Genomic DNA, 23782 nt, shown 5'->3' with positions numbered 1-23782 from the left:
GCATGGATGCACACTTGTTTTTCTTGTTTATTAGCATAGACGATTGCAAATTGAACATACTTATTAAACACTGATCTTTCATTATACAGCATGGAAGTAATGTGTTCTTAGTAAAAAATGTTGGAACCAAAAAGCTGAAATGTTAAACGGTATAATAGAGTTTTAATTTGATCTCATCTACTGCAGCCCAACACCGCGGTTCACATTTGCACAACACCACCACATTGACCGGACATCATTTACATCATTTAGACTCGATATCAGAGTCAGGAACGAGTCTGTTACTGACGGTAATCCAGGTGTCATCTTTGGGTGTGGACACCAGCTCGTACCTGGCCTCAACCACCTGCCCTTCCACTTTGTGCAGTCTTAACCTGCGCACCAGGGTGCTCAGCAGCACTGTGGCCACGGTGTATGCAAACCTAAAAGAGACGGAGATGAAGACATTATTTAAATGTGATTACAGATGATTCACTCCGGTGAATATCGGATACCTGAGTTCAGGGCAGGCCTGGTTTCCAGAAAACCCCAGCAGTGAGAAGCTCTTCATCACCGATTCGTCAGCGAATCTGTCGGGGTTAAACCTGTTGAGGAAGAGAAACTGTTAAGAACCACTACAAACTTGACTGAAGTACCTTATATAGGACAAACATACCTGTATGGAAGTGACCAAGTATCTGCATCCTGAAGAACGACACCCAGCGCATAAATAACCAATGTCTGCAGAAATCACAGAAGAAAAGACTTGTTAATTTGTTAAACATGCACGAACCCTCCTAACCATCCACAATGCGATACAGAATTAAATAATAAATCACTTTAATGTGAATCTCATTTTTGTTCCAAGAAGCGGCATGCACAACAACTGGCAAATGATCAAACATTTCTGTCATATTGCACTGTGTAGCCCCGCCCACAGTGAACAAACAATATGTTGTGATACAAAAAGTATATGTATTGTCGAGCTTTGGCAATTTTTTATATGTTGTCTTTTTAATTGTATTGGTTGAGCTGCCAGTATGTGACATGTGCCAACATGTTTCTAACAGGCCAGCGCATGACGTTTTTGGCGGCATCTAGTGGTGAGATTGAGAATTGCAGCCAACGGCTCACTATCCCCCTCTTCATTTCGAAGCACTACGGTGGCTGACACAGGACTAAGATGTCGTCACGTTTTCACTTATTTGTCGAAGCAGACAACGTATTTACGAAGCAGTTTGTCCGTTTAGGGCTACTGTAGAAACAACATGATGTATTCCATGCAAGCAGGTGTACGTACATAGAAATAGCTCATTCTAAGATGATAAAAACATAACGCTTCATTATGTAAAGTCTTTATGCACCTCTGTACACATAGTTATGTTTATTATATTGCATTTCTGTCAATAGATCCTCCTAAAAATTACACATTTGACCTTTAATATTGTGCGTCTTTCCTTTCTTAATATAACAACAATATAATACAACTTTATAGTTAAATTGATATATATTTATTAGTCTTTTGTTGTTTTAAACGTACATACAGAGGCTTGTTCTCACCTCTTTAGGAATGACGTGTTGGTCCACCTTCCCCTCCACCTCCTGTAATCTGGCAGCTACTGGTGTAAGTTTGGATGTGCGGACGGTTTCATTCAGCACCTGCTGACAGTATCTGCAGGGAGGACAGTCAATATACAAATACACATCTGTGCATTTGACTGACACTTACACATAACGTATAGCTCACACAAACTATAAGCACATAATGCTAAGCGGCAGGAACACAAACAAGAGAGAATGCGATGGAATACATTATTAAACTGTCTGAAATCTGATCAACTATTCTTTTTAGACACAAAGCCACACATAACTATCCTCACTAACTATGCGGACAGTCATGCAAACATCTTTATATTTGTTCATTACACAGACACTTTGATCCAAAGCGACTTAAAATCAAGAGAGCATTTAATGTTTTGTCAATGAGCTAACAATAAGTGCATAATTCCAAGTAGGATCAGATTTTAGGTTTTCTTCAGACAATGCAGAATAAACAATGTTTTGTGCATTTCCATGTGCCTCTGAAAATGTAAAGAAAATGTACGTGCTGTCAACCTCGGATTATTTAAACTTCTGTTGTATATTAATTAATGGATGTTTTTCATCTCTTATTTTTACTTTTATGTTCTACTAATATGTTTTACCAAAAATTGGTAATTGGTACCTTTCCATTCAGTAATCGCGACGCACCCCCTAGTGGCCAGGATGTAAATTGGAAAGGCACCATGGAAACCTATGATGTGGACTCACCTGAGCTGAGGAATCTTCTCCAGGGTAACAGGCTCCTCCCCCAACACTTCGACAAGCTCATGATAGAGCCGCTCCTGCACTTCCTCTGATACTGACAGAAAGTGTACTGCCCAGATGCACACTGGGAAATGACACAGATGAGAACAGGCCACAGTTTGAAATAAAAGACAGAATATAAGCAGAGCTTAGACTTACAGTTAGCAGTGATGACACAGCCAGCTAGAGTAAAAACCATACCATCTTCCATCACCTGAGGACAGCAAAATACCACTAATATCAATATCATTTGATCAATTACATTTAAGTGTAAGTCAGATGAAGCTGAGATGATGTCACCTGTCGTTCTGTCAGATTGGCCTGTAGTAAACACTTAACAAAAGAGGATTGATCAGACCCTTGACCCTTCTGTTTTGCCATAGACTTCAACACTGACTCCATCTCAGCCAGAGCTGAAAATAACAAAAACAATGTGTCTGATCAATGAACACTGAACAAACAAAAGTCAAAAAGTGCCCAACCTTTCGCTCACCGCTCTCATAATGGGCTTTTCTGCTGGAGCTCTTCTCTAGTGATCCATCCAGATAACCTTTGCCAATCTCTGACCAGATCTATTCACATTTAGATTTTTTTTACAATTAAAAGATCACTATGACAAACAAACAATATTGTAGAGTAAGTATTAAAAAACACTCACCGCTTCATGGTTTTTGCGGAAGCAAATAACCTCTGCATCGTCCTGAAAGCGACTCCCCATGGCGAGCTGAGTGACAGCTTTCATAGCCAATCCAAGCAGATGTGAACACAGGGGGGTGTGCTGAGACTTGGGATAGGATGCCCACTTATCAACTATTTCCTCCACCAGCTACAAAATACGAAGTAGTTGAAAATCTCCCAAAACTCCCAGAACCTAAATTTATTAAAAAAATAAAAAAGCAAAATGTTCGATATAAAGAATACTTCACACACACCTGAAGCAGAAGAGGGAAGTGATTCTCCAAAGTTTTATTGATGGCTCCCTCATACACTTTCTTTCTCATCACTTCTGCTCCTGAACCTGGCTGGTAACGTAGCAACGATTTAAGCATCGTCTCAAACGAATCCGCTGAGGAAAGGGTGCAAACATGAAGGTGTGTTTGGATTATTTCTCCTACACCGGGTGAGATTTTGTATTTGTTGTTTTAGAGCTCTTGGCAGGTTACTCACTGGTCCGGTTGGGGTTGATGTGTTGCTGTAGTTGGGCCACGGCACCCAGGCTGACCACCGGTCTCCCACCAAACCAGAAAGATGCCACGGATCCAAACTCATCATGAAGACCCACCAAGAATTCATGCAGGCTGCCTTTGCTCACTATGTCCTGCAGGTTTCCATCTCTGAGGAAGATGAACATAGAGAAAAGTGTGTTGCTCAAAGTGGTTTCATGTTGAATGTGAACAGAAAAACAAACTGAAGACTTACTTTTCCTCTGTGGGGTTCAGTCCAGGTATACCTGAGGCTCTTCTAGATGACTGCCATTAAAACAACAACACAAAACATTTAGCGTTAATGCATCTATTATAAATATGAATGTCATTTGCAAATTCTAGCAGTACTAAAACAATGGATTATCACAACTATACAACAGTTGGCAATGCACATCAAAGAGTATTTATTCACCGGATATAAATACAGGACGGCACCGATTAAAATAATGACAAATGTCACTGCAAAGATAGCAAAATCCAGCATATTTGTTTTTTAAAAATGTCTAATGTTCATCATAAATAGGGTTGAACTGTGCAAACTGGCTATCCACGTCTACAGTGTGAATCTAAAACTAGCGAAACTGTGTGGATCGGCATTCAACTACACGACCTGAACAAGACTAAAACAATCTATCGCAGATACTGAAATCTGCAGTTTGGTCGTTTGACTTTCTTACAATAGTTTTTGCCACATGAAGTTTATTGCGCTCACCATCCAACTGTAATGGGTTTTAATGAAAACTATTATATTCGTATGAGAAGTGTAATCTTTTTTTTCGGCAGGAGAGCTTAATATTTGTTAAGCTTCTCATAGTGTAAATAACATTATAATAATATGTATTTTTAAATGTTTTGTTTTTATTTATTGTTTTTTGTTCCTGCTTTGTTTTTATTTGAATTTTGTTTGTCCTGTATTTTGTAAATCTTGTAATTTTTCAAACTGCATTATAACGTAAATCTGTAAATTTGAGGCGATCAAAAAATAGCAGTACATTTTCCATTGACTAAATATTTTCCAGAAACATACCATAAATGCTCGGTCGGTCTGCGCAATAGGTCGAGCCCACCTTTTGGCCATTATTAAGGGGGCGTGGCTAATGAAAATTAGCCTCGTGCTGATCTCATAAAACGTGACGCACGGGAGAGAGAGTCAACTTTGCGAAAGTAAGACGCAAAAATGGTACTAACTGAAGCAGTACTTGCGTTTACGCTCAGTGTGTATTTCAGCAACGCTCAGAATCCTCAGTCCTCCTGGCAAATGCCACAATATGAGGCCGGTGGTTTGTCGTTTTTACCGGTTTTGAAAGAATTTGCCCAGCACGAGCTGCATGACCCCCAGCAGCAGGTGAAGGTCTCGTCGCGTCAGCGTTGTGTGCTGGAGCAGCACGAGCGCATTGAGTGCGGAGAGTCTGACGTCACCGCAGATGATTGTGACGCCATCAGCTGCTGTTATGATGGACAAGGCTGTTATTATGCCAGAGCAGGTGAGAGCTCTTTATAACATCAAGAATCTATTACTTCCTTAGAAAAGATTTTGATGTATACCTTGGTACATTACATTTTTATTAAAGTTTGATTCGTCCTGTCTCAGTGACCCTGCAGTGCACGAGAGATGGGCAGTTTGTGTTGGTGGTTGCTCGAGATGCCACACTGCCCCGCATCAGTTTGGACTCCATCCACCTGCTGGAGGACGACCCCAGCGGTCACTGCACTTCTGTTGGCACCACAGCCACCTTTGCCATCTATCAGTTTCCGGTCAGCTCCTGCGGCACCAAAATGATGGTGAGGCATAACAGAAAATGGTCCCTGTGTGGGTGTGATCAGCAAACCTCACAGAGGGTCTTGATGGGTGATGAGATCCAGTTCTTAATTTGTCATTAACCGCAACTACCCCTTGCGTGTCTCTGCTTTTCCTTTAGGAAGAAGATCATTATATTACTTACGAAAACATGATGTCATCAGCGTATGAAGTGGGCATTGGACCCCGTGGATCCGTCACAAGAGACAGTGCCTATGAGTTAGGGACTTGTTTTGTCACTCACTAAAGTGGGCTTCTGTAGCAAAATCCGAAACGCATCAGGTCATTTGATGATTTGTCCAGGTTGAAGTTCCAGTGCAGGTATTCAGGAAGTGGCGTTGAGGCTCTGATGATGGAGGTGAATACAGTTCCTCCTCCTCTCCCTGTCTCTCAACACGGCCCACTCAGAGTGGAGCTCAGACTCGCCAATGGACGGTGTACCACTAAAGGATGCTCGGATGGTAAGTGTTCATCACCGATGGCATGTGTAATGCATTTAACTGCTCATCTTCCAGCGTTACAGTAACATTTGCTATGTTCAGAATAGTTGTAACTTCATAGAGAACAGACAGCATGTGAAATAATGATCTTATATTGAATGCACGTGTCCAGTTATTGTAAAAATGAAATAAGAACTTGCCTATTGCACACATCTGTAGCAAGTCATCTCAGAATTCTATGCAAAAGGATTCACACATTTAGAAGGTGCTTTAATAGAGAACCAATCCTGCAATAATTAGCCATTTTCTTTTTCAAATTTATTCCTGAATTTCTTTTTTGTGTTTTTTCCCTTATTTTGTACTTTCATACATATATTTATTTTTCCATATATGCATTTACATCCATATTTAAATATTCCCACATTTATTTCCATATTTCATTCTTATATATTCTGCTGAGATAAATGTGCTATATAAATCAACTTTACTTACTATTTATTTGTATATTTTAGAGGATGTGTATACCTCGTACTACTCTGAGTTAGATTACCCTGTCACCAAAGTCTTGAGAGAACCCTTGTACGTTGAAGTGAGGATTCTGGAGAGGACAGATCCAAACATCGTCCTGCTCCTGGATCACTGTTGGGCCACGTCCACCCAGGACCCTCAGAGTCTGCCACAGTGGGATCTGATAGTTAATGGGTAACTGCCAGATGTATATTGTTATTCTGCTTCCTGTGTACAATGTGTGAGATGAAAAGCTGTTGTGAACCTCCGTGCTCACTCAAAAATTGAATTCCTAGCTGTCCCTATAAGGATGACCATTACCTGACCACGATGCTTTCTGTTGGACAGTCAGAGCTTCAGTATCAGTCTCATTATAAACGCTTTGTCATGAAGATGTTCACCTTTGTAGATCGGCACTCTCTTGTGCCGCTGCAGGAACGGGTACGTGTGCGTTACTCATGCGTTCTGTTAGATTTTGGTTAATCTCGTTTGTCGTCGCTCTCCTCCCCGTCTCTAACAGGTCATCATTCATTGAACCACGTCTGTTTGCCACTCGTTTGGCTTAGAGTCCTGCGAGTCCAGCTGTGGCAGGACGAGTGAGTACAGCTCCATACGAGATTCTACATGTAGTTGCGTTTAACAATATTAAGTGTATTTTTCTGTATTTGTTCTCATAGGAAGGGCAGTTTCAGAACAATCAATGGATTCTGAAGAGAAAGTGTTAGTTTCGAGTGGCGAGGTCATACTCAATTCTGATTTACCAGTTTCTAAAAATCTCCTGGATGATGATGGTATGAAATGTTATTTGTTAACAATATTTGTACAGGATTTTTAAAAAGATTCTGAAAAATGCTTGCTTATGTTTTTTGCTTTGTGTTTGTAGTGTCACACGCATTGGCTTATGGATTATGGTCCGGAACGGCTATAACCATGTTTGGTGTCTGTGGGCTCGTGGTGGCTGTTTTAATCCGGCGTGTCAGACCTCGACCTCAGCCGGCTCTGGTGTGACTTAATAAAATCACAAAGAAATAATGTGGCCGTGTTTTGTGTGGTTTTTGCTAGCCTCCAAATTAAAGGTCGGTTCTCTAAAAAAACGTTTATTGCAAATGTCACAGTGGTAAAGCATTGCACATTAAAGACTAAAATACACTAAGACTTTTGCTCAGATTTTCACTCTGGACTTGTTGCAGAAAGTCTGTGCCAGTTTGCAGATTTGATCAGTTTCTATTGAATTCTATCTGAAACTTTCAGAAAAACTGCAAGTGTATGATGTTAAGATTTTAAAAGTCTTGTAGTGTATTCCCGCCATAAGATATATAGATAGATAGATAGATATACAGTATATATAAATATACAATCATGTATCAAAAATAGTACAAAAAAAAACACTAATTCATGTGCCTCATGCAGTGATGTTTCCTTTCTCTTCTGCTTTTGGATATTCAGCTTCCATTGACATTAAAAACTCTGTAAGAGGAAAAATACATGTTAACTAGATATTATTTAAATGATTTAAACTTCTAGTTTCGAACTTAAATCTTGGAATGAACAATTGTTCATTTTTATAATATTTTTGTTTAAAATAAGATTATGAGTTTATGAAAAAGGTCAAAATTCTCAGAATTTGTAGCAATATGAGAATAAACTTGATACATGAATAGATAAAGATTTTTTTAGATAACTGGTTGTGCTCACTGAATTAAACCTGCAATATAATGACATTACAGTTTATAATATTATTCACTGCATCGTTACATGACTACGCATTATTTTTAATAAATGGTATTTAGTTCACAATGCTGAACATGGTCATACATCATCTGTCGACTGAACTTTGAACATTTGTTGCATTTACCTTCTGTGTGGTCAATATCTGGACTTGATGACATCAGAACCCAGGCCAGTCCGACCAGCAGCGTGACCACCAGGTTTACTATAACCCACGGGTAAATGATGCTGCTCTCTGAGCCCGGCTGCCTGTGAAATCAGATCACTTGAGTCGTGTTTGTTTACCCATCATGCTCTGCTAAATGAGAGAGTACTTACCACAGTGTGGTGTTAGAGCTGGAGTATTGATTATAGAGATTGATCCGATCGCTTGTCATCTGCTGGCTTAAAGATAATACAAGTGCACAGAAGTACACTGAAAAATAAAAACCGTTTATAATGTAGTGGATATATTTGCGTGGACAGAATTGCTTGACATTTGCACTGCAGTAACGGGATAAATACAAAGCGGGATGCGTCCCAAACAGTAAATTGTGATAATTCATTTGTACACGATGCGGGACAATCCAAAAATATGCATAACCATGTTTGCGTATGAATTTCCAAAAAAACATTACATCATGACACACATTATAGTAAGATTTTGGTAAGCTCTAACATGTTAATGCTTCTTTTAGACGAGCATATCTTCTTCTCCCTGAGGGACAGAATGAAGTGATAAACTCACAGAGAGAGGAGAGAGCCACAGGACTGAGGGTTTGTAAACTTCTCATGGCCACAGGGGCTTTAGCCAGATTTAACCTGTGAGAAGAAAATACATTCTAGTTGGAGTCTGTGAATGTGGGCGTGAACTGTTAGAAGACATGGATGTAGAGGAACAGAAGGTGTGGTGATGCACCTGTCGAAGGCAGAGACGGTGCTGAGAGCCAGCAGCAGATACATGAGAGACTGCGCGGGGTAAGCCAGCGGACGATACTGCTGAAGAAGATCAGAAACTCTGCTCATCTGTTCTCCAGACAACACATACATCACAATAATGTTCCACACAGCGTAACCGGCCAAAAAGCCGTACGAGAACAGACCGATGACCCTGTGAAGGAAATACAGATGAGGTTCTTTCCACATAGCTTATGCTTTTGATAAAGGGATAGTTGACTCAAAAATAAAAATCTGCCATCTGTTTGCGAGTCTTTCTTCGGTGGAACACGATATTTTGAGAAATGTCTCAAGTGGTTTTGTGTTCATACAATGAAAGTCGATGGGGTTCAGTGTTGTTTGATTATCGACATTCTTCAAAATATCTTCTTTTGTGTTCAGCAGTAGAAAATCATGTAGTGATGACAGTGGCACATAAATCACACATTTAAAGTTGCACACTAGATTATGAAAGAAATGAAAAACTAGTGCCAGATTTACTAACAGCTTGCGGCAGCGCAAACGCCTCTTTTGGGGTAAAAAACTACTGTCTGTATTTACTAAAGACACGCAGTGAAAATTAGCGCTGAAACGGCTGTTTTTGCGATTGACCTTATTGCATATGCATTTGTAGAAGTTTCCTCTTCAGACGCAAACTTTATGATTGGAGAGTCACGCAACGTGATTTACTAAGGTTTGCGCTCGTCATCGCACTGGTATTATTTAACGCCCAACAAATGCACGTCTTAAACCCTGCGCTGCTCTTGGTAGATTGCATTGGTCATTATGGAAATGAGATATTGCGTCTGTGTTTTTTAACGTGCGCCCACTGAAATATCCACTGCCATCTGCGCTTTTTTTTTTATTGCGCTCTAGCCCGTTTAGTAATTCTGGCCCCTAAAGTCAGACACCTGTATGAGCTGTGTACTCTCATTGACACATCTCTGGTGGTCCACATTGAACGGATGTCCATAAAGCTCTGCTCCATCTGCCCGCTGGACTTCCACTGTTCCACTCGCTCGGCTTGAAAACGTCCTGCCGGCAAAAAAAACCCCATTGTAAATAAAAAGCGTGTCTCAAACTTAAGCAGTAATCACAACCGCTGACATACACACATGAACCAGCACTTACGACTCTTCTCCACAAACACTTTCCCCACAGGCTGACTCTGTCCTTGTGGAGCAGAGAACAAGGAATGCTGGGAAACTGGGGCTTGTGGGTCTGTGATGATGTCATCGTCCTCCACATCCAGTTCGTTGTTGGGCTGCGTCTCTGTTACTTTAGGTTTCACCCTGGTGAGTGAGAGAGAGAGAGAGATGTGAATGAAACCAGGACTTCTTTTACAAAATAGAAACACAACACTGGTCAATGACTCACTTTTTCTTTTTGGGCCTGCGTGTAACTTCCTCATCAGTGTTCTGGTCCATCATATCTCCATTTGACACCAGGTCCGTTGGAGCTCCCTCTACATCTGACCAATCAGAGCACAGTGATATTACACGTCTGTGTGTTCCAAAACAATCCCGTTGAGTGATACAGAATGATGCTTGTACCGACGGCTTGTGCTTTCTTCTTCTTTTTCTTTTTCTGTGGTGGGTTGTCCAGAGGCTCCGGGGTCAAAGGTTCCCGACTCTCTGACTGTCTGCGACTGGTCAACTCTCCCATTTCCATTCCACCGTCTGCAGAAAAAAAGACACGTAATAAAATAAATCGTTCATGTACACATATTTATTCATATACGAGTTCTCACCATCAGGTACTTCTACACTCTCCACATCTCTCTTTGATTTCTTTCTCCTGCTCTTTGGTACAGGCATCTCCTCTGTAGAAGACAACAATCAAACCACACACTCTTCGTGTTGAGTTGCTTTATCCATCAACATCCATTTGAACTTTACACTTAAAGGAAAGGTTCAAGATCTTTACTGAAAATGAGAATCGAGTTCCTCACGGGAAAGACGGGCTTAACAATGAACAATACAGCAAAACTCAATCTACAGTACAGAATGAATAAGAGAACCTGTAAGCAATGAAAACAAGTGCATGCGGGTTTTGTCACCCTTAAAGGGGGTGTTTTATAAAACATAATGATATTGGAAAATTTGTCATTCTTTTTATATAATTCTGTAAAACATCGTAGTTCGGAAACAACCAATGGATAGCACGCCCGACCAATCAGAATCAAGTATTACACAGAGAAACACTCACCTGTTGTGTCTTGACTGTGTTTGTAGTCATAAGGAAGGAAAAGGAAAGACATTTTATATAAGATGTAATGCAAACAAATTCTCAAACACCTAAGAATTCAATGTGATTTTACCTGGGCATGGACGGCAGAGCTCGTGGTCCCCTCTGAAACATTAACGATGAATTAGAATTGAAATCAAAACAGATCTTACGACAGCAAACTCTCATTACTGTTGACTGTGCGGCTCCCTACTTCGACGAAACACACACCAAGACATTAACCTCGATGGGTCCATATGTGCAAACACGGTTCGTTCACCCGATCAAGCTTACCGTTGTCTTTTTTGTCATTCCACTCAAGACTGAGATCTGATGTAGACGTGTGGACAAAGACCTTAGTACACTTCCATCAGAGATTAATGTGAGTCTAGAGTATTAATCGGAGACGGGCATCTGCCACCAAGCAGGATTATGAGAAGAGGAGGAGTCAACCGTCCAACACACACACACACACACTTTCCTTACTTCTACTTATTTACATCTACAAGCGTGGAAATCACCACATTTAACAAATCCTAGTACTTCCATGTGTTCCATGGCAATACATAAAGCAACAATTTTAAAGTGTGAAGATCACAAAATTGCCATGAAACCCTTTATGAAACATAACCGTGGTATTATTTTAAATGTCTACTAGCTTAACTACACGTTTTATGGTTAAACCTTACTACAGTGTGGTAAATTTGAGGTTACTATCTTTTTACTACAAAGTTAAACCATGGTTAATTTACATGCATTATTTAATTCCATTAATATGAAACTACCTCAATCCAAGCAATGCATTCAGTGAATAGTTTTACATGAATAAATAAAGCTTGCAGCGGATGTAAACCCAGAAAATCTCTTTATTTGCAGCTTGTATTCAGTTTCTCCTCGAGGTTATAAAGAAACACACATTCCAGATAACATCATTAATATCATACCTTCGGTACTTGAGGAATTGGGGGGAGATCTCTCCTCCTCGTGCTCTGAATCAAAGCAGAACATCCAAAAACATCACATGTGCACACGCGCACACAACACACAGTGCATCAAATCATAAACATGCAGCAGGTACAACAATCAAACCTTCGCATCGATGTCCATTATTTTGATTTCTGTTTAATAATTAAAACTATAGATCTTAGCACAGCAACAATTATTTTCGTAAATCGTTGTTCTGCGTGTGGCTATTGTTGACGTTGGAGACGAGTGGGCGTGTCACGATCAATGACGTCTTAAGCGCACGCCACGCAACGGCGCCGCCATTTTGCGAAGGTCAAAAGTCCCTTAACAATGCATGGAAGTAAAAGGAGAGCTTCCGTTTTCTGGATAAAAAGAATATAAACGTTTATTTTTCCTCCTCTGTAGTCCTCGCCAATTCAGTTTGGAAATGTAAGTATAGTTTAAAGTGGATTATAAGTATTAAAATAACAAATTTCTTTTAGGGGGCTCAATATGCTGGGCGCACAAGATGGCGCCGGTGAGCTTTTGGGTAGAGCAGAGTAATTTCCGGTCGTATAACACTCTAAAGAGGATGATTCTGTGTTAAAAGATTATTTTTTCCTCTTTCTTGATTCTAATTTATTTTAATTTATATATTTCCAATGGCTTTATTGTTATTATTTTATTTTACTTTTTCTCTTCGTTTGTTCTTTGTTTTTCTTTTTTTACTTATACTGTTTCTATTATTCTATTGTTTTTATTGGACCTCGAGTCTGTAATAAAGTTTGAAAGTTTGATATTATCTGTTATGGTTGTTATTGTTTATTCTGTTTTAAGCTTAAGCGAATAAAAAAAAACACTAGGAAAATGAGGATTTTGGCAAATATGGGTATTTTATATATATAAAAAAAGAAGAAAGTAATATGTAACTGTGTTAAGGAGAGAAAAGGTGCAAACAAGGGACATTAAAGTCTGGACTGCACTGTCTGCAGGAATGCTATGATTGTACCGACTGGAATGTTTATTCAATCCTGTGATGATGATTTAGATCTCCTTGCTGATGTGACGTGTGCATATGCTACTTTCTGTAGAGACATGATTATTCAACGAGTTAAGGTGTACCCTAATAACAAACCATGGGTGACCAGATCTGTTAAGTCAAGCATATACAAAAAGAAACTGGCTTTCAAGAACGGAATATATTCTGATCTGCATATAGCCACCAAGGAACTGAAAATAGAAATTAAGAAAGCAAAACAAACCTATAAAACCGAACTGGAGAACAAAATGGCTGCAAATAACCTTGGCTCAGCCTGGGATAGTTTGAGAACAATAACAGGGCTTCATAAAGCACAGAAAAGAAGTCAGGTGACTCTGGATGGTTTTAACTCAGATACTGAATATGCAAATGCTCTTAATTCTTTCTTTAATCGTTTTGACATTTCTGATTTTAGTAATGAAATCCAGGAAATGAGTGATAGACTTAGGGATAATCAGCACTTTGAGATAGATCAAAAATTTGGATAAAAGCGTCTGCTAAATGACTAAATGTAAATGTAGTACCTTAAATGATTTTAGACCAGTAGCCCTCACATCAATTTTAATGAAAACCTTTGAGAAGTTGGTAGGAGCAGAAATCCTGAGGAAAACTGAACACATACTTGACCCTTGTTCGCTTATAGGTCATAGAGGAGCAGAGGATGCCACAGTAACATTGTTGAATTTAATTACTAAACATTTGGAAAGGAATGGGTCCCATGCTCGACTTTTATTTGTCGATTTCTCGTCCGCTTTTAATACAATCCAGCCCCATTTGGTGGGCTGGATTTTGGATTTTTTGACTAATAGAACGCAAAGAGTAAGGGTTAACGGAATCTTGTCTGATTGAGTTTGTTCCTCTACCGGTTCCCCACAAGGATGTGTGCTTTCCCCACTATTATTGATTCTCTACACAAATATTTGTCAGAGTAAGTGCGAAAACAGGACAGTTTTAAAATACGCAGACGACACTGTTATTGTTAGTGCGCTTAATAGCAATGAGACTAGCCATGGCGCGATTATAAATGACTTCAAAAAGTGGTGTGAAGAGTCTTATCTTCAACTCAACTTATCAAAGACAAAAGATATGATACTTGACTTTAGGAAACAAGCCCAACCACATATAAATACATTTATTAAGGGTCAGAGAATAGAATCTGTGCAAGCCTACAAATACCTTCGAACCATCATTGATTCAACTGTGTAAAAGGGACATCAGCGTCTGTATTGCTTAAGAAAACTGGCTCATTTTCACATTGATAAAACCATTATGATCTTATTCTATCGTGCTTTTATTGACATGCTCTCTGGTATCCTGGTTTGGAAACCTGTCAGTTAAGAATAGAAACTCACAGAGTCAAATTGTTACACACTCTAGTAAATTGATTGGGGAGCCACAGTGTAGTTTAGCATCCCTGTACAGTATATTAGCCGGTTACAGCGTGTGACTAATTCAATTTTAAACGATGACTCTCATCCCCTAAACGATGAATTCCAACTTTAACCATCTAGACGTAGATTTGCAGTCCCGTAATGTAGAACAAAGCGGTATAAAAACAGCTTTGTGTCAACAGCTATTACTCAGCTGAATAAGGACAGGTTTGGGTAATTATAGGTCTGTGTATTTAATGCATGTATGTATTTATCTTTATATTGTTGTATGATGTTCTTAATCCATGTGGTTTTCAGCGATTTTTTTGCGATGTTCAATGTTTGTGATGTCTTTATATGTGAACTCGCATTGCAAAACAAGTCTACCTCCGGGTACAAATAAAGTTGACCTGACCTGAGGTTTCTTTCATATTTAAAATGAAAGATAAACAACATGGACAGAAAATATGTTTTATTTGGACTAAGAATTTTACAGACAACACGCACAGTATTCTCAGCATGAAAGGTGAAAAGAAAGGCTATTTGCCATCCTGTTTGCTCTTCTCAAGACTGCTCTGATGGGTTGATCCATGCGGCTGGTACCCACTGCGGCTCATCCTGAGCTCTCCTCACTGCTGTCAGCAGCTGCACACATGCGGCCTGCAGGCCGTCATTTACTATCACATGATCAAAAAACTGACAGTACTGCTGCTCCATCTTGTGTCCTGCATCCTCGATTTCCTGAAGGTCTTCATCCTGAGAGAGATGGGGTCAAGGGACGTTTAAACAAACACTTCACCATCAAACAAAAATGTCGGACATTCAATGTTAAACACACTGACTGTACGTATCTATAGAAGCAATTTCACCTTAAAAGGCCGGTTGATGCAGTAGTTTGTGATGATGTGAGAATGAATCCGTGTGTGTTTCATCTGTTCAGCAGAAGGGGGCTTTATAAAGATGACATAAGCTCTTAGCTCAGGGGACCTCACAGACTCTAATGCCTGTAGGTTAAAAACACAGCGAGGAGATTTTTCCTATTCTTCTATATTCCAGCTACATTATAAATGCCAGTAATTGTGAACGAAGAGATTGTTAAGAGAAGCTCACGTAAGGTTCAATGTCGATCACACAGATCTTTCCACCGGCCAGCACATCTTTAACTGCATCTACACTTGTACCATAGAGATGACCTTTGAACTCCCCAAACTCAATAAACCTGAGGCATGAGAGAAGAAACGGATGAAATGAACACTACACTATCATGACATACACGAATAACGTTTGACACGATGTAACACCTGCGATTGCAGATCATGTTGTCAAACTGCTCTTTGCTAACAAAGTGATATTCTCTCCCAGACTCCTCATGGCATTTGGGAGGTCGTGTGGTATCTGAACCGGGAAAAAAAATCCAAAATCACTTTTTCCACCAGTAAAATGCAAATATTTTCAAGTCACAAAATGTGTAAAACCCACGAGGAACAGCTCCTTGGTAAACCTTTGGGTTGATCTCGATGAGTCTCCTGCGGAGTTCATTCACACCGACCCCAGAAGCACCTGATAGCAGATGTTTGGTTCAGTTTTAAAAGATTTAAAAGGTCACATGTGTGCAAACGTATACTCACCCACGAGTGCTATTAGACGATGTGTGTGTTCTGGATGGTGTTGGTATCGCACAACCTCTTCGTATGAGTTGGACAGAGAACTGTAACAGCTTGTGGGGCAGCGAAGAGAGCAGAACTGAGAAGTGCCAAAAGCCTGACCCCTCCGCCGGCGACAGAGACGAAGACTTCTCCGGAAACCAGCTGACAAACACACCATCAGATGCACGATCAATGAACAAAATCATCCAAAAACAATGGATGTAACATCAGGATTTACAACTCCTAATCCTTAATCCATCATTTTAACAAAGGCCCGAACGAACCAATCAACGGTTGGTTAAAAAACATGTTGTTAATAACCAAAATGGTAGCAAATTGTAACCCGATTGTAACCCACAGTCCTAAAAACAACTATACAGCACACTGTAAAAAATGTTTGTCAAATATCTATGGACAGATTCACACTGATGCCGATCATTAAAAGCATAAAAATATCAAGCATATGTTCTGCTTTAGACATGTCGATTATATTTGAATATGAGCTAGATTTGTAAAATGTCAGAATAACTCACTCAAATAAATACCATCAACGTTGGTGCTGAATTCACTCTCTACTGAAATAAGACACAATACACCTAATGCTGAAAAGCACAGCAAATCTAGTAAATGCTCAAATAATCCTCATGGTTTTTTGGTACTCACCATCATTTAATTCTTCTGAGAGCGTGAACATGCAGAAAATCATTTTAACACCAGTACATATTTGAACATCATTTTACATTTACAGATCATCGATACAAAAGATGCTTAAAACCGGTCTGCTGTTCTTTCTCTCCTGATAAGTCAGGACATACCTACCAGATTCAAACGCCTCCTCATCTGTGTAAGAGAGAAGTTTATAGACATTATGAGAATCTTACAATCATTATAGACATCTTGGCGTTCAATGTTAGCGAATGGTCAGACAGTTGAACACTTTTACCTGCTTCTATGCATTTGTCGTCGATGGCAATGTCCTCCTCTAAAACACACCAGGCACAAGTTCAGACACAAGTCAAAATACGGAGAAGTGTGTTTCACGAGTCACGTTAAAAGCTCACCTTCATCCACTGTTCTTACTGCGGGTCGCCATGGAAACAAAAGATGGTCAATATATGACAGCTGTTTTTTATATGGCACAATGAATGCATGTACGGTGTATACTCACAGGTCGTGACGCAGGTGTGAGGTTGATAAGGCTGAGACCACCACACCTCTTTCTGCTTCCTACACACACACATTTTGCTCATAAATATGAAGCTTCTAAATCCTGCCACATCATAGCCCATGTACATGTGTATTTATCCTGTCATCCAGAATGAACCCTTGTTGACGTTGAAAGGACCTTTTGAGCAGGTTAGTGGAAGGAATGAGGCCGGCGCAGGCAGAGATGCTGGGCAGTTTGATGGCCTGCCACCAGAGGGCGTCTGTCTGGTCCACGATCTCCAGGATCTCTCCCTTCCTGAAGGCCATACCAGCATCAGCACAGGGGATGGACGGGTCCACCAGAGGGTTGTAGTCCACCATGGCGCGCACGTACAGCTGACGAAGAGACGGCAAAGACGTTACAGAGGTCACACAGACCTACGCATACTACAGTACTCTGTGAATACTGTATTAATGTACTAATATTATTTCTGATTTAGTGCACACTGCATTAGAAGAAGCTCTGTATCTTAGAAGTGTTACATGTATTGAGGAATATATATATTATTTTGTTACTGTTCATTTTTTCGAAAAATACTTCCTGTTCATTTATTAAATGTGAAAGGCACGGTATAAATAAGCTTGAACCGAAGATGGTTCTTAAAATAAAAGCACAGGGTCAAGAGCTTTCTGTTATGAACAGTTCTAATGATGATGTTTGATGGCTCACCATGGTTTGGTTGTTAACTGGTTTGTCGGTGATGGGAACCACCTTGAACATTATGGTTCCCTGAGAATGAGCCTGTGATTGGAAATGAAGAAAAAATACTATGAACTTAACATAACAAATCCATCTCGATTTGTTATTCCTCTCATTCTTTTTTTATTTAGCATTCATTTTCAATATACATATACTGTACAGTAGATGTGTGTGTGTGAGAATTAACCAGAATTTGTATGATCTGTTCTGGTTCCAGTCCAAACACAGGAAGACCGTTGACCTCCACCAGTCTGTCTCCAGCATGCAAGAGACCTTCAACAGAAAGCACATGAATTAGACATAAGTGTGCGTCAAGTTCATATGAGATGTTCAGCGAGAAAAGTGTGATCCTCACCGCTGCGGTCAGCCAGTCCTCCGTGTATAACTCGGGCGATGTAGATTTCCCCCGTCACATCGTCTCGTCTGATCGTCGCTCCCTAAATGCCCAAACAAAGCAGATATCGATGAAAAATCTACAAGGATTCATCTGACACGAAACAAACATCTAAATCACATCTGATGGGTGTGACATGCAAAGGAACGTTATTCATGAGAGACCACCGGGCGGCGATGTGTTACGTGAAGTGAAGAAAAATCTTGAGGAAAGTCAGAAGATGATAAAATAAACGTAAAGATGAGGGACAACCAACAACTTTCTGACAGACTGGACGAGCACCGATGTTGTTACCACGGTCACTTAATGTGATGTGATGACACACGCATAACAAAGTTTTGAAAGAACAGCATGCCTGAGACAGGAAGAATCGGACAGGATGTTGGTAACCATGGAAACGCTGAAGATGCTTTATTTGCGTTTTTTGTTTCTCTTCTGGCTGCAGAGACACCCAAATGTGGTGCTCATCTCTTTTTGGTTCTGTGAAGAGCCATTGGTCGTCCTCCGAGATGGTGATGGGTTTACTTTGACTCTGCCTTTGAGTGATCCAGCATTGGAGGCGTGGCTAAAACATCTCTCCTTTGATATCATTGGCTGTTCTTGGAGAGTAATGCTGGATGAAGAAGAAGAGCAGACAGAACAACGGGAATTTCAGGTTGATGAAGCAAGAGCCGGACTGTTGGGAACACTGAGCGATGTCCCGCCCCACCTGTTTCCCACCGCGCTCGCATTTCTTGCAACTGCATTTTTACATGCATTACCAGGGGTCGCATTTCTTGCGAGAACTCCACTGTGAACTACTGACGTGCTGTTTTTGGCGGCGACTACCTTCTGAAGCTTCTCCACCACTTGCGTCAGCGCCTCAGAGTTTTCCTGCATGCTCTCAGACATGTGATCGCTCACGGCGAGCATTCTCTCACCGAGCAGCTGGATGTTTTCAGAACTGCCGCTCAATGCATCCGGCTGTGTGTTTCAAGGTGCTCCGCAACTCATCCAGACCTTCCTCCTTTGCCAACCTTGTATGTGAGCACGCGATGGATTCTCCATGACAGTGTCTCGGACTCGGGGGAGCAGTTTGGCCGTGAGGTATTGTTTTGGAAGGAGCATGACAGCGGCGGGATGTTGAGGAGGTCCATGGAGACAAAGTGTGACCGACATCACTGTCTACATCATCTTCAGAGAAAGAACGAGGACGAATGGTGCGAAAATAGAGATAAAAGACAAAGAACATAGATTAGATCAAGCGTTCAGATGAAGATACAACTCACAAATTTAGGTAAATAATGGGATTATAGGAATCTCCAAACCCAGAGTTTGGGTTCTTACCAGTTGCATTCGAGTTACATGCACAGGGAGCAGAGCAACTCAAACTCTGTTCCCATAATGCATTGCCATGAGAGTTCAGACAGCGTTTGGTGGAGGACAGAAAAACGTTTGGGGAGACAGATTCGTAACCACGGGGACCTTTTAACATGGCATCTAAACCTTTATCTGATCGTCCTCCAGCTGAGAAGGATCCACTGTGTGTCGCTTGTCTTAAAGTGTCCCAGTGACTTCTGAAACCTCGACCGGCCCTCGCCTATCCATCACAACACACAGCTCACAGTGACTAATAAAACACTTGACAGGTGTCATTAAGATGTCAGTCAGATATTAAAGAGGTCTCATCTCGGAGTTTTCGTTCTTATGGGTATTCTGTAAAATAAGACTCTGCACCTTGTTGCCATTGATTTGAAAGACTCTGACAACAAGAGACGGTTAAATAAATGACAGGTCAGTAAAAACAAGCTTTAGATTTGCCTGGCCCTCCTCGTTGCGGTCATGCTCACCAGCGGCTGATTGTGTTTCACCAGACAGACGATCCTCATGGCCTCCTCGTCCTCAGGTAGATCTTTGGGTAATGGAGGCAGCTCTGGTTCGTAGTCTCTCAGACCCACCGTGTCATGAGCCGAGAGGAGAGCCTGAAAAATACTAATTATGATCAGCAACCAACCACCTCTTTAAATATTATATCACAACATACACACGCGAGTAAAACAATTGTTCGTGATCTTAAAAAGCTTTTGATGTTGTGTCTGATCACATACAGGTTTATAATCAAGAAGTCTGAATTGAGTGTTCACCTGTAGGTGCGGCTGACTCAGGAGACTGTAGAGTTCTCGAGCTTCATCTGAAGGGTTCGAGATTGCCAGCAGATCTGAGAGAATCTAAAGCGACAGAACTAGAGTCATGACAAGACCTCCAAATGAACTGATAGAAGAGTCAAGACCGGACCTCCTCAGACCCGGACCCTGAGATTCAAAAGAATGCTAGGGATCTTTAAACCAAGACCAACTGGTCCAAGAAGCAGGTTTATTTGATCAAACTGACGCAAAGAACATTCGATACCTGTAGTGAAATCAGAAAGCTGGGACGTTAACACACTTTAGATTAGGGTCCAAATCTCACTATCAACTACTAGGTGTTTATTAGCATGCTTGCTGTTTAGTAGTACATCTAAAGTACATATTAAAGTGATACTTCACCCAAAAATGAAAATTCTGTCATCATTTACTCACCTTCGAGTTGTTCCAAATCTGTATAAATGTCTTTGTTCTGATGAACACACAGAAAGATATTTGGAAGAATGCTTATAACCAGAGAGATTTTGCCCCCCATTGACTCCCATAGTAGGATAAATTACTTGATCATTTTTTTGTTTTGTTCTGTTGACATTTTGAAGAATGTACGACAGCAAACAGTTCTGGGTCACTTTTGACTACCATTGTGTCACATTCATGTTTGGCGCCTATTCAGTTTTCCTCATTTTTACACAAGGACTTGATTTTCTCCACGCTCCCTCACCAGTTCCTCGTTTATTTTACTGCACTGTTTGTTATCATTATCATCACATGGACATTATTTATACCCTGCCTTTGTCCTTTCTACACGTTGGTGGACATGTTAGTTTATACAGTTGTTACTGCGCTTTCGGTTGTTTGACTATTACCTGTTTTGTTCATTAAATATATCCGTATTATTGATACCTCGACTCTTTCATCGCCCGCCACCGTAACACATAGTATTTTTTCCTACTATGGGAGTCAATGGGGGGCAAAATCTGTCTGGTTATAAGCATTCTTCCAAATATCTTTCTCTGTGCTCTGTTTCTCAGGTGAGTAAATGATGACAGAATTTTCATGGGTCAAGTATCCCTTTAATGCCTTATTCTGCATGACCTTACTCTACATCACTTAATCCTACCCAATACCTAAACCTAACAACTACCTTATAAGCAGTTCACTGAGGCAAAAATCCTAATTCATAGTTCGTTAATAGTCAGAACTGGACTATAACCTAAAGTGTGACCGACATTTCTAGTGAATTTTCTGTGTCAGTCTCTGTGACGATACCTTGCTAATGTTGTACATAGACTACAGTTGTGTGTCTTGCCTTTAGTTTTTAAATAAGTATTAAACCCCAAACTAAACACTCAATTACAATCCGCTATCTCTGAAACTTCTCAAACTTGAACTAATATTTTATGCCTTTTTAAATTTCTAAACGTAGAGGTCTTAGCTTTACTTTAGCAGCGTAGTGGCTAAATTGTGCCGTGTTTTCTGGCAATGGGCATGAGCTTCTGCTCATTGCAAAGTAGCTCCAAAAAGAATATGTGAGAAGAAGCTACGATAGATATCAAATGTAGAAAAAGATCAAGTACAGTGACCTGTAAAGACAGTCCAGATGAATAAGAGAGATACGGTCTGGGAGAATGTTTCAGGTGCTGCTGTAGACATTCATATATCTGTAGACAACAGGAGAGACATGAACCAGCGGTCATAACTGAGAGAAAAAGCTGTTAATACTGCCAGAGGTTTGATTCCCAGGAATACAATAAACGTTACACAAGTGTCTATCAAATGCATAACTGTATGGAAGTGTTAGTATCTGTACCTTCAGTAGTGACTGTAACCAGGGGGCGCCGAGTAGACTGTGCAACAGTTCAACCCCGTTTATATCTTTATTTATAGAGCCCCTCATCCCAGAGACCACATGGGCCAAGATCTGTGTCAGACCTGTATAACACAAATACACACAAACACATGTTGGGCAGGGTAACAACACCGGTAAAATGATTTCAATGATATTTCAACGATATATACCGTTGTCTCCCATCTCTGTCGGACCGGACACAGGATCGGTTTCCACGGCTGGTCTCATTCGGAGTCCTGAAGTGACCTGAGCATCAAACTACAGAACAGGAGGAGCACGCTGACCCTCATCAGATACAATTACATCATCTTTAACCCAAACACCTCTACACTGACATTTCCTAAATAACATTTGACAACAGATATATTCATGCGAATTCAATTCAGAATTGCAAGTTCTGTTTTCAGATGCATTTAACATCAGTGGCTGTCAATGAAAATCTCTTCTTTCAACAAACTCCATGTTTCTAGAGCGTGTTGTCATTTGCATATGCAAATCTGATCCAAATCTGAGTTTACACTAAACACTGCCGAACGCTCAATGAACATCGCTGGATCAGATTAAAGAAAGAAAGAAAACTCCTTCATCCCTTATAAATAAATACACAAGAGACAGCAGGCACAAACACACATTCAGACGGAGAGAATTAAGCAGTAAATCCCGTTCACTCACCTCAGATCGTCTCTCGCATACGGCTCGTGCTCCCTCTTTAGGGAAGTTTAATCAACTGGAGAGCTCTTGCTGGTTTTATTTTGTTTGACGGTCAATTTTAATGTAGTACTATTATTTAATGTAGTAATGTATACGCTGCTGTAGAGAAAGGAATAGAGTGAATGATATTCCATAACAGAGTATAGAGAAGTCCTCAGAGAAGCGTAATCCGTCTCTATCCTGCTTAATCTCTCACAAGCAAATGAGTCAGATGGGGCGGGAGGAGAGAGAGAGAGAGAGAGAGAGAGAGAGAGNTCCTAGAGATGACAGGGTTGCTAGCAGTATCTGGTGATTGACAGTGTCAAACGCTGCAGATAGGTCTAGCAGAATCAGGACCGAGGATATTCAAACAATAATGTCGAATTATCTTGTGTAAATTAGGTACATTGGACAAGAAGCACAATATAGTTCAAGTTCAAAAATAAGTTTATTTACACAAGAGCTTTGACACATGAACTCAAGTAAAAAAAATGAAGAAAAATGTGTTCAGTACTCAATCAACTTTCCTTAAAGGCGCAGTTTTTGATTTACAGCGGCCACTAGTCTTGTATTATAGATTTACAATGAATCTCTCAGTCTAAACACGACGGTGGCCACCACAGTACAAAAAGATGTCGTCAGCGATGTCTTATTTATTACATAAAATAAAAGGTCT

The 23782-nt window shown here is 40.4% G+C and overlaps 4 protein-coding genes across 6 annotated transcripts; 1 reads left to right on the top strand and 3 right to left on the bottom strand.

Moving 5' to 3' along the window:
- Positions 1 to 6: 6 nt before the first annotated feature.
- On the bottom strand, positions 7 to 4134 carry LOC130556283 (cytochrome P450 20A1). The gene is made up of 13 exons (XM_057337113.1): positions 3943 to 4134; positions 3745 to 3794; positions 3493 to 3659; positions 3258 to 3391; positions 2984 to 3151; positions 2819 to 2897; positions 2626 to 2738; positions 2485 to 2539; positions 2290 to 2410; positions 1540 to 1651; positions 656 to 720; positions 495 to 584; positions 7 to 422 (listed from the first exon to the last, which is right to left on the bottom strand). The coding sequence occupies exons 1-13, from the start codon at positions 4012 to 4014 to the stop codon at positions 245 to 247; spliced, it is 1404 nt and encodes a 467-aa protein (XP_057193096.1). The 5' UTR covers positions 4015 to 4134; the 3' UTR covers positions 7 to 244.
- A 279-nt stretch (positions 4135 to 4413) lies between these two features.
- zp2l2 (zona pellucida glycoprotein 2, like 2) lies at positions 4414 to 7271 on the top strand. 3 transcript variants are annotated; one of them, XM_057338402.1, is made up of 9 exons: positions 4414 to 5014; positions 5122 to 5312; positions 5450 to 5547; positions 5632 to 5789; positions 6281 to 6470; positions 6572 to 6716; positions 6796 to 6871; positions 6953 to 7066; positions 7159 to 7271. In XM_057338402.1, the coding sequence occupies exons 1-7, from the start codon at positions 4708 to 4710 to the stop codon at positions 6808 to 6810; spliced, it is 1104 nt and encodes a 367-aa protein (XP_057194385.1). In that variant the 5' UTR covers positions 4414 to 4707; the 3' UTR covers positions 6811 to 6871; positions 6953 to 7066; positions 7159 to 7271. The 3 variants fall into 3 exon arrangements, with proteins under 3 accessions (XP_057194385.1, XP_057194388.1, XP_057194384.1); XM_057338405.1 differs by lacking the exon at positions 6572 to 6716; XM_057338401.1 differs by having other exon boundaries at positions 6572 to 6871.
- A 107-nt stretch (positions 7272 to 7378) lies between these two features.
- On the bottom strand, positions 7379 to 12382 carry tmem237b (transmembrane protein 237b). The gene is made up of 14 exons (XM_057338400.1): positions 12234 to 12382; positions 12089 to 12133; positions 11239 to 11270; positions 11127 to 11140; positions 10669 to 10740; positions 10472 to 10597; positions 10296 to 10389; positions 10050 to 10210; positions 9830 to 9953; positions 8902 to 9093; positions 8731 to 8804; positions 8322 to 8418; positions 8131 to 8252; positions 7379 to 7742 (listed from the first exon to the last, which is right to left on the bottom strand). Exons 1-14 carry the CDS (start codon positions 12249 to 12251, stop codon positions 7678 to 7680), a joined length of 1236 nt encoding a protein of 411 aa, XP_057194383.1. The 5' UTR covers positions 12252 to 12382; the 3' UTR covers positions 7379 to 7677.
- A 2573-nt stretch (positions 12383 to 14955) lies between these two features.
- mpp4b (MAGUK p55 scaffold protein 4b) lies at positions 14956 to 23375 on the bottom strand. The gene is made up of 22 exons (XM_057338308.1): positions 23089 to 23375; positions 22587 to 22674; positions 22378 to 22499; positions 22151 to 22228; positions 20568 to 20651; positions 20274 to 20405; positions 18406 to 18487; positions 18238 to 18323; positions 18021 to 18092; positions 17490 to 17686; positions 17313 to 17371; positions 17206 to 17223; positions 17088 to 17126; positions 16964 to 16984; positions 16808 to 16822; positions 16678 to 16719; positions 16127 to 16306; positions 15978 to 16058; positions 15800 to 15893; positions 15609 to 15717; positions 15368 to 15502; positions 14956 to 15254 (listed from the first exon to the last, which is right to left on the bottom strand). Exons 2-22 carry the CDS (start codon positions 22642 to 22644, stop codon positions 15063 to 15065), a joined length of 1896 nt encoding a protein of 631 aa, XP_057194291.1. The 5' UTR covers positions 22645 to 22674; positions 23089 to 23375; the 3' UTR covers positions 14956 to 15062.
- Between the last annotated feature and the right edge of the window lie 407 nt (positions 23376 to 23782).

This window comes from Triplophysa rosa, linkage group LG7, assembly GCF_024868665.1.
Source record: "Triplophysa rosa linkage group LG7, Trosa_1v2, whole genome shotgun sequence".
NCBI classification, from domain to species: domain Eukaryota; kingdom Metazoa; phylum Chordata; class Actinopteri; order Cypriniformes; family Nemacheilidae; genus Triplophysa; species Triplophysa rosa.
Note: the sequence above shows the minus strand (reverse complement) of the source record. Positions and strands in the feature narration are given on the sequence as shown.

Excerpts from the sequence above, each read along its gene's own strand:
- zp2l2 (XM_057338401.1), top strand. The coding sequence starts at position 4,708 with ATGGTACTAACTGAAGCAGTACTTGCGTTTACGCTCAGTGTGTATTTC. Across the intron at positions 5,548-5,631 it reads ACAAGAGACAGTGCCTATGA|GTTGAAGTTCCAGTGCAGGT; the intron begins GTTAGGGACTTG and ends TGATTTGTCCAG. Across the intron at positions 5,790-6,280 it reads CACTAAAGGATGCTCGGATG|AGGATGTGTATACCTCGTAC; the intron begins GTAAGTGTTCAT and ends TGTATATTTTAG.
- mpp4b (XM_057338308.1), bottom strand. The coding sequence starts at position 22,644 with ATGAGACCAGCCGTGGAAACCGATCCTGTGTCCGGTCCGACAGAGATG. Across the intron at positions 17,372-17,489 it reads TCCACTAACCTGCTCAAAAG|GAAGCAGAAAGAGGTGTGGT; the intron begins GTCCTTTCAACG and ends GTGTGTGTGTAG. Across the intron at positions 16,059-16,126 it reads TCGTCTAATAGCACTCGTGG|GTGCTTCTGGGGTCGGTGTG; the intron begins GTGAGTATACGT and ends ATCTGCTATCAG.
- tmem237b (XM_057338400.1), bottom strand. Across the intron at positions 11,271-12,088 it reads CAATTCCTCAAGTACCGAAG|AGGGGACCACGAGCTCTGCC; the intron begins GTATGATATTAA and ends TTAATGTTTCAG. Across the intron at positions 9,094-9,829 it reads AGAGTACACAGCTCATACAG|GGTCATCGGTCTGTTCTCGT; the intron begins GTGTCTGACTTT and ends TTTCCTTCACAG.
- LOC130556283 (XM_057337113.1), bottom strand. The coding sequence starts at position 4,014 with ATGCTGGATTTTGCTATCTTTGCAGTGACATTTGTCATTATTTTAATC. Across the intron at positions 3,795-3,942 it reads CCGTCCTGTATTTATATCCG|TCATCTAGAAGAGCCTCAGG; the intron begins GTGAATAAATAC and ends TTTTAATGGCAG. Across the intron at positions 2,411-2,484 it reads CTGTGTCATCACTGCTAACT|TGTGCATCTGGGCAGTACAC; the intron begins GTAAGTCTAAGC and ends GTCATTTCCCAG.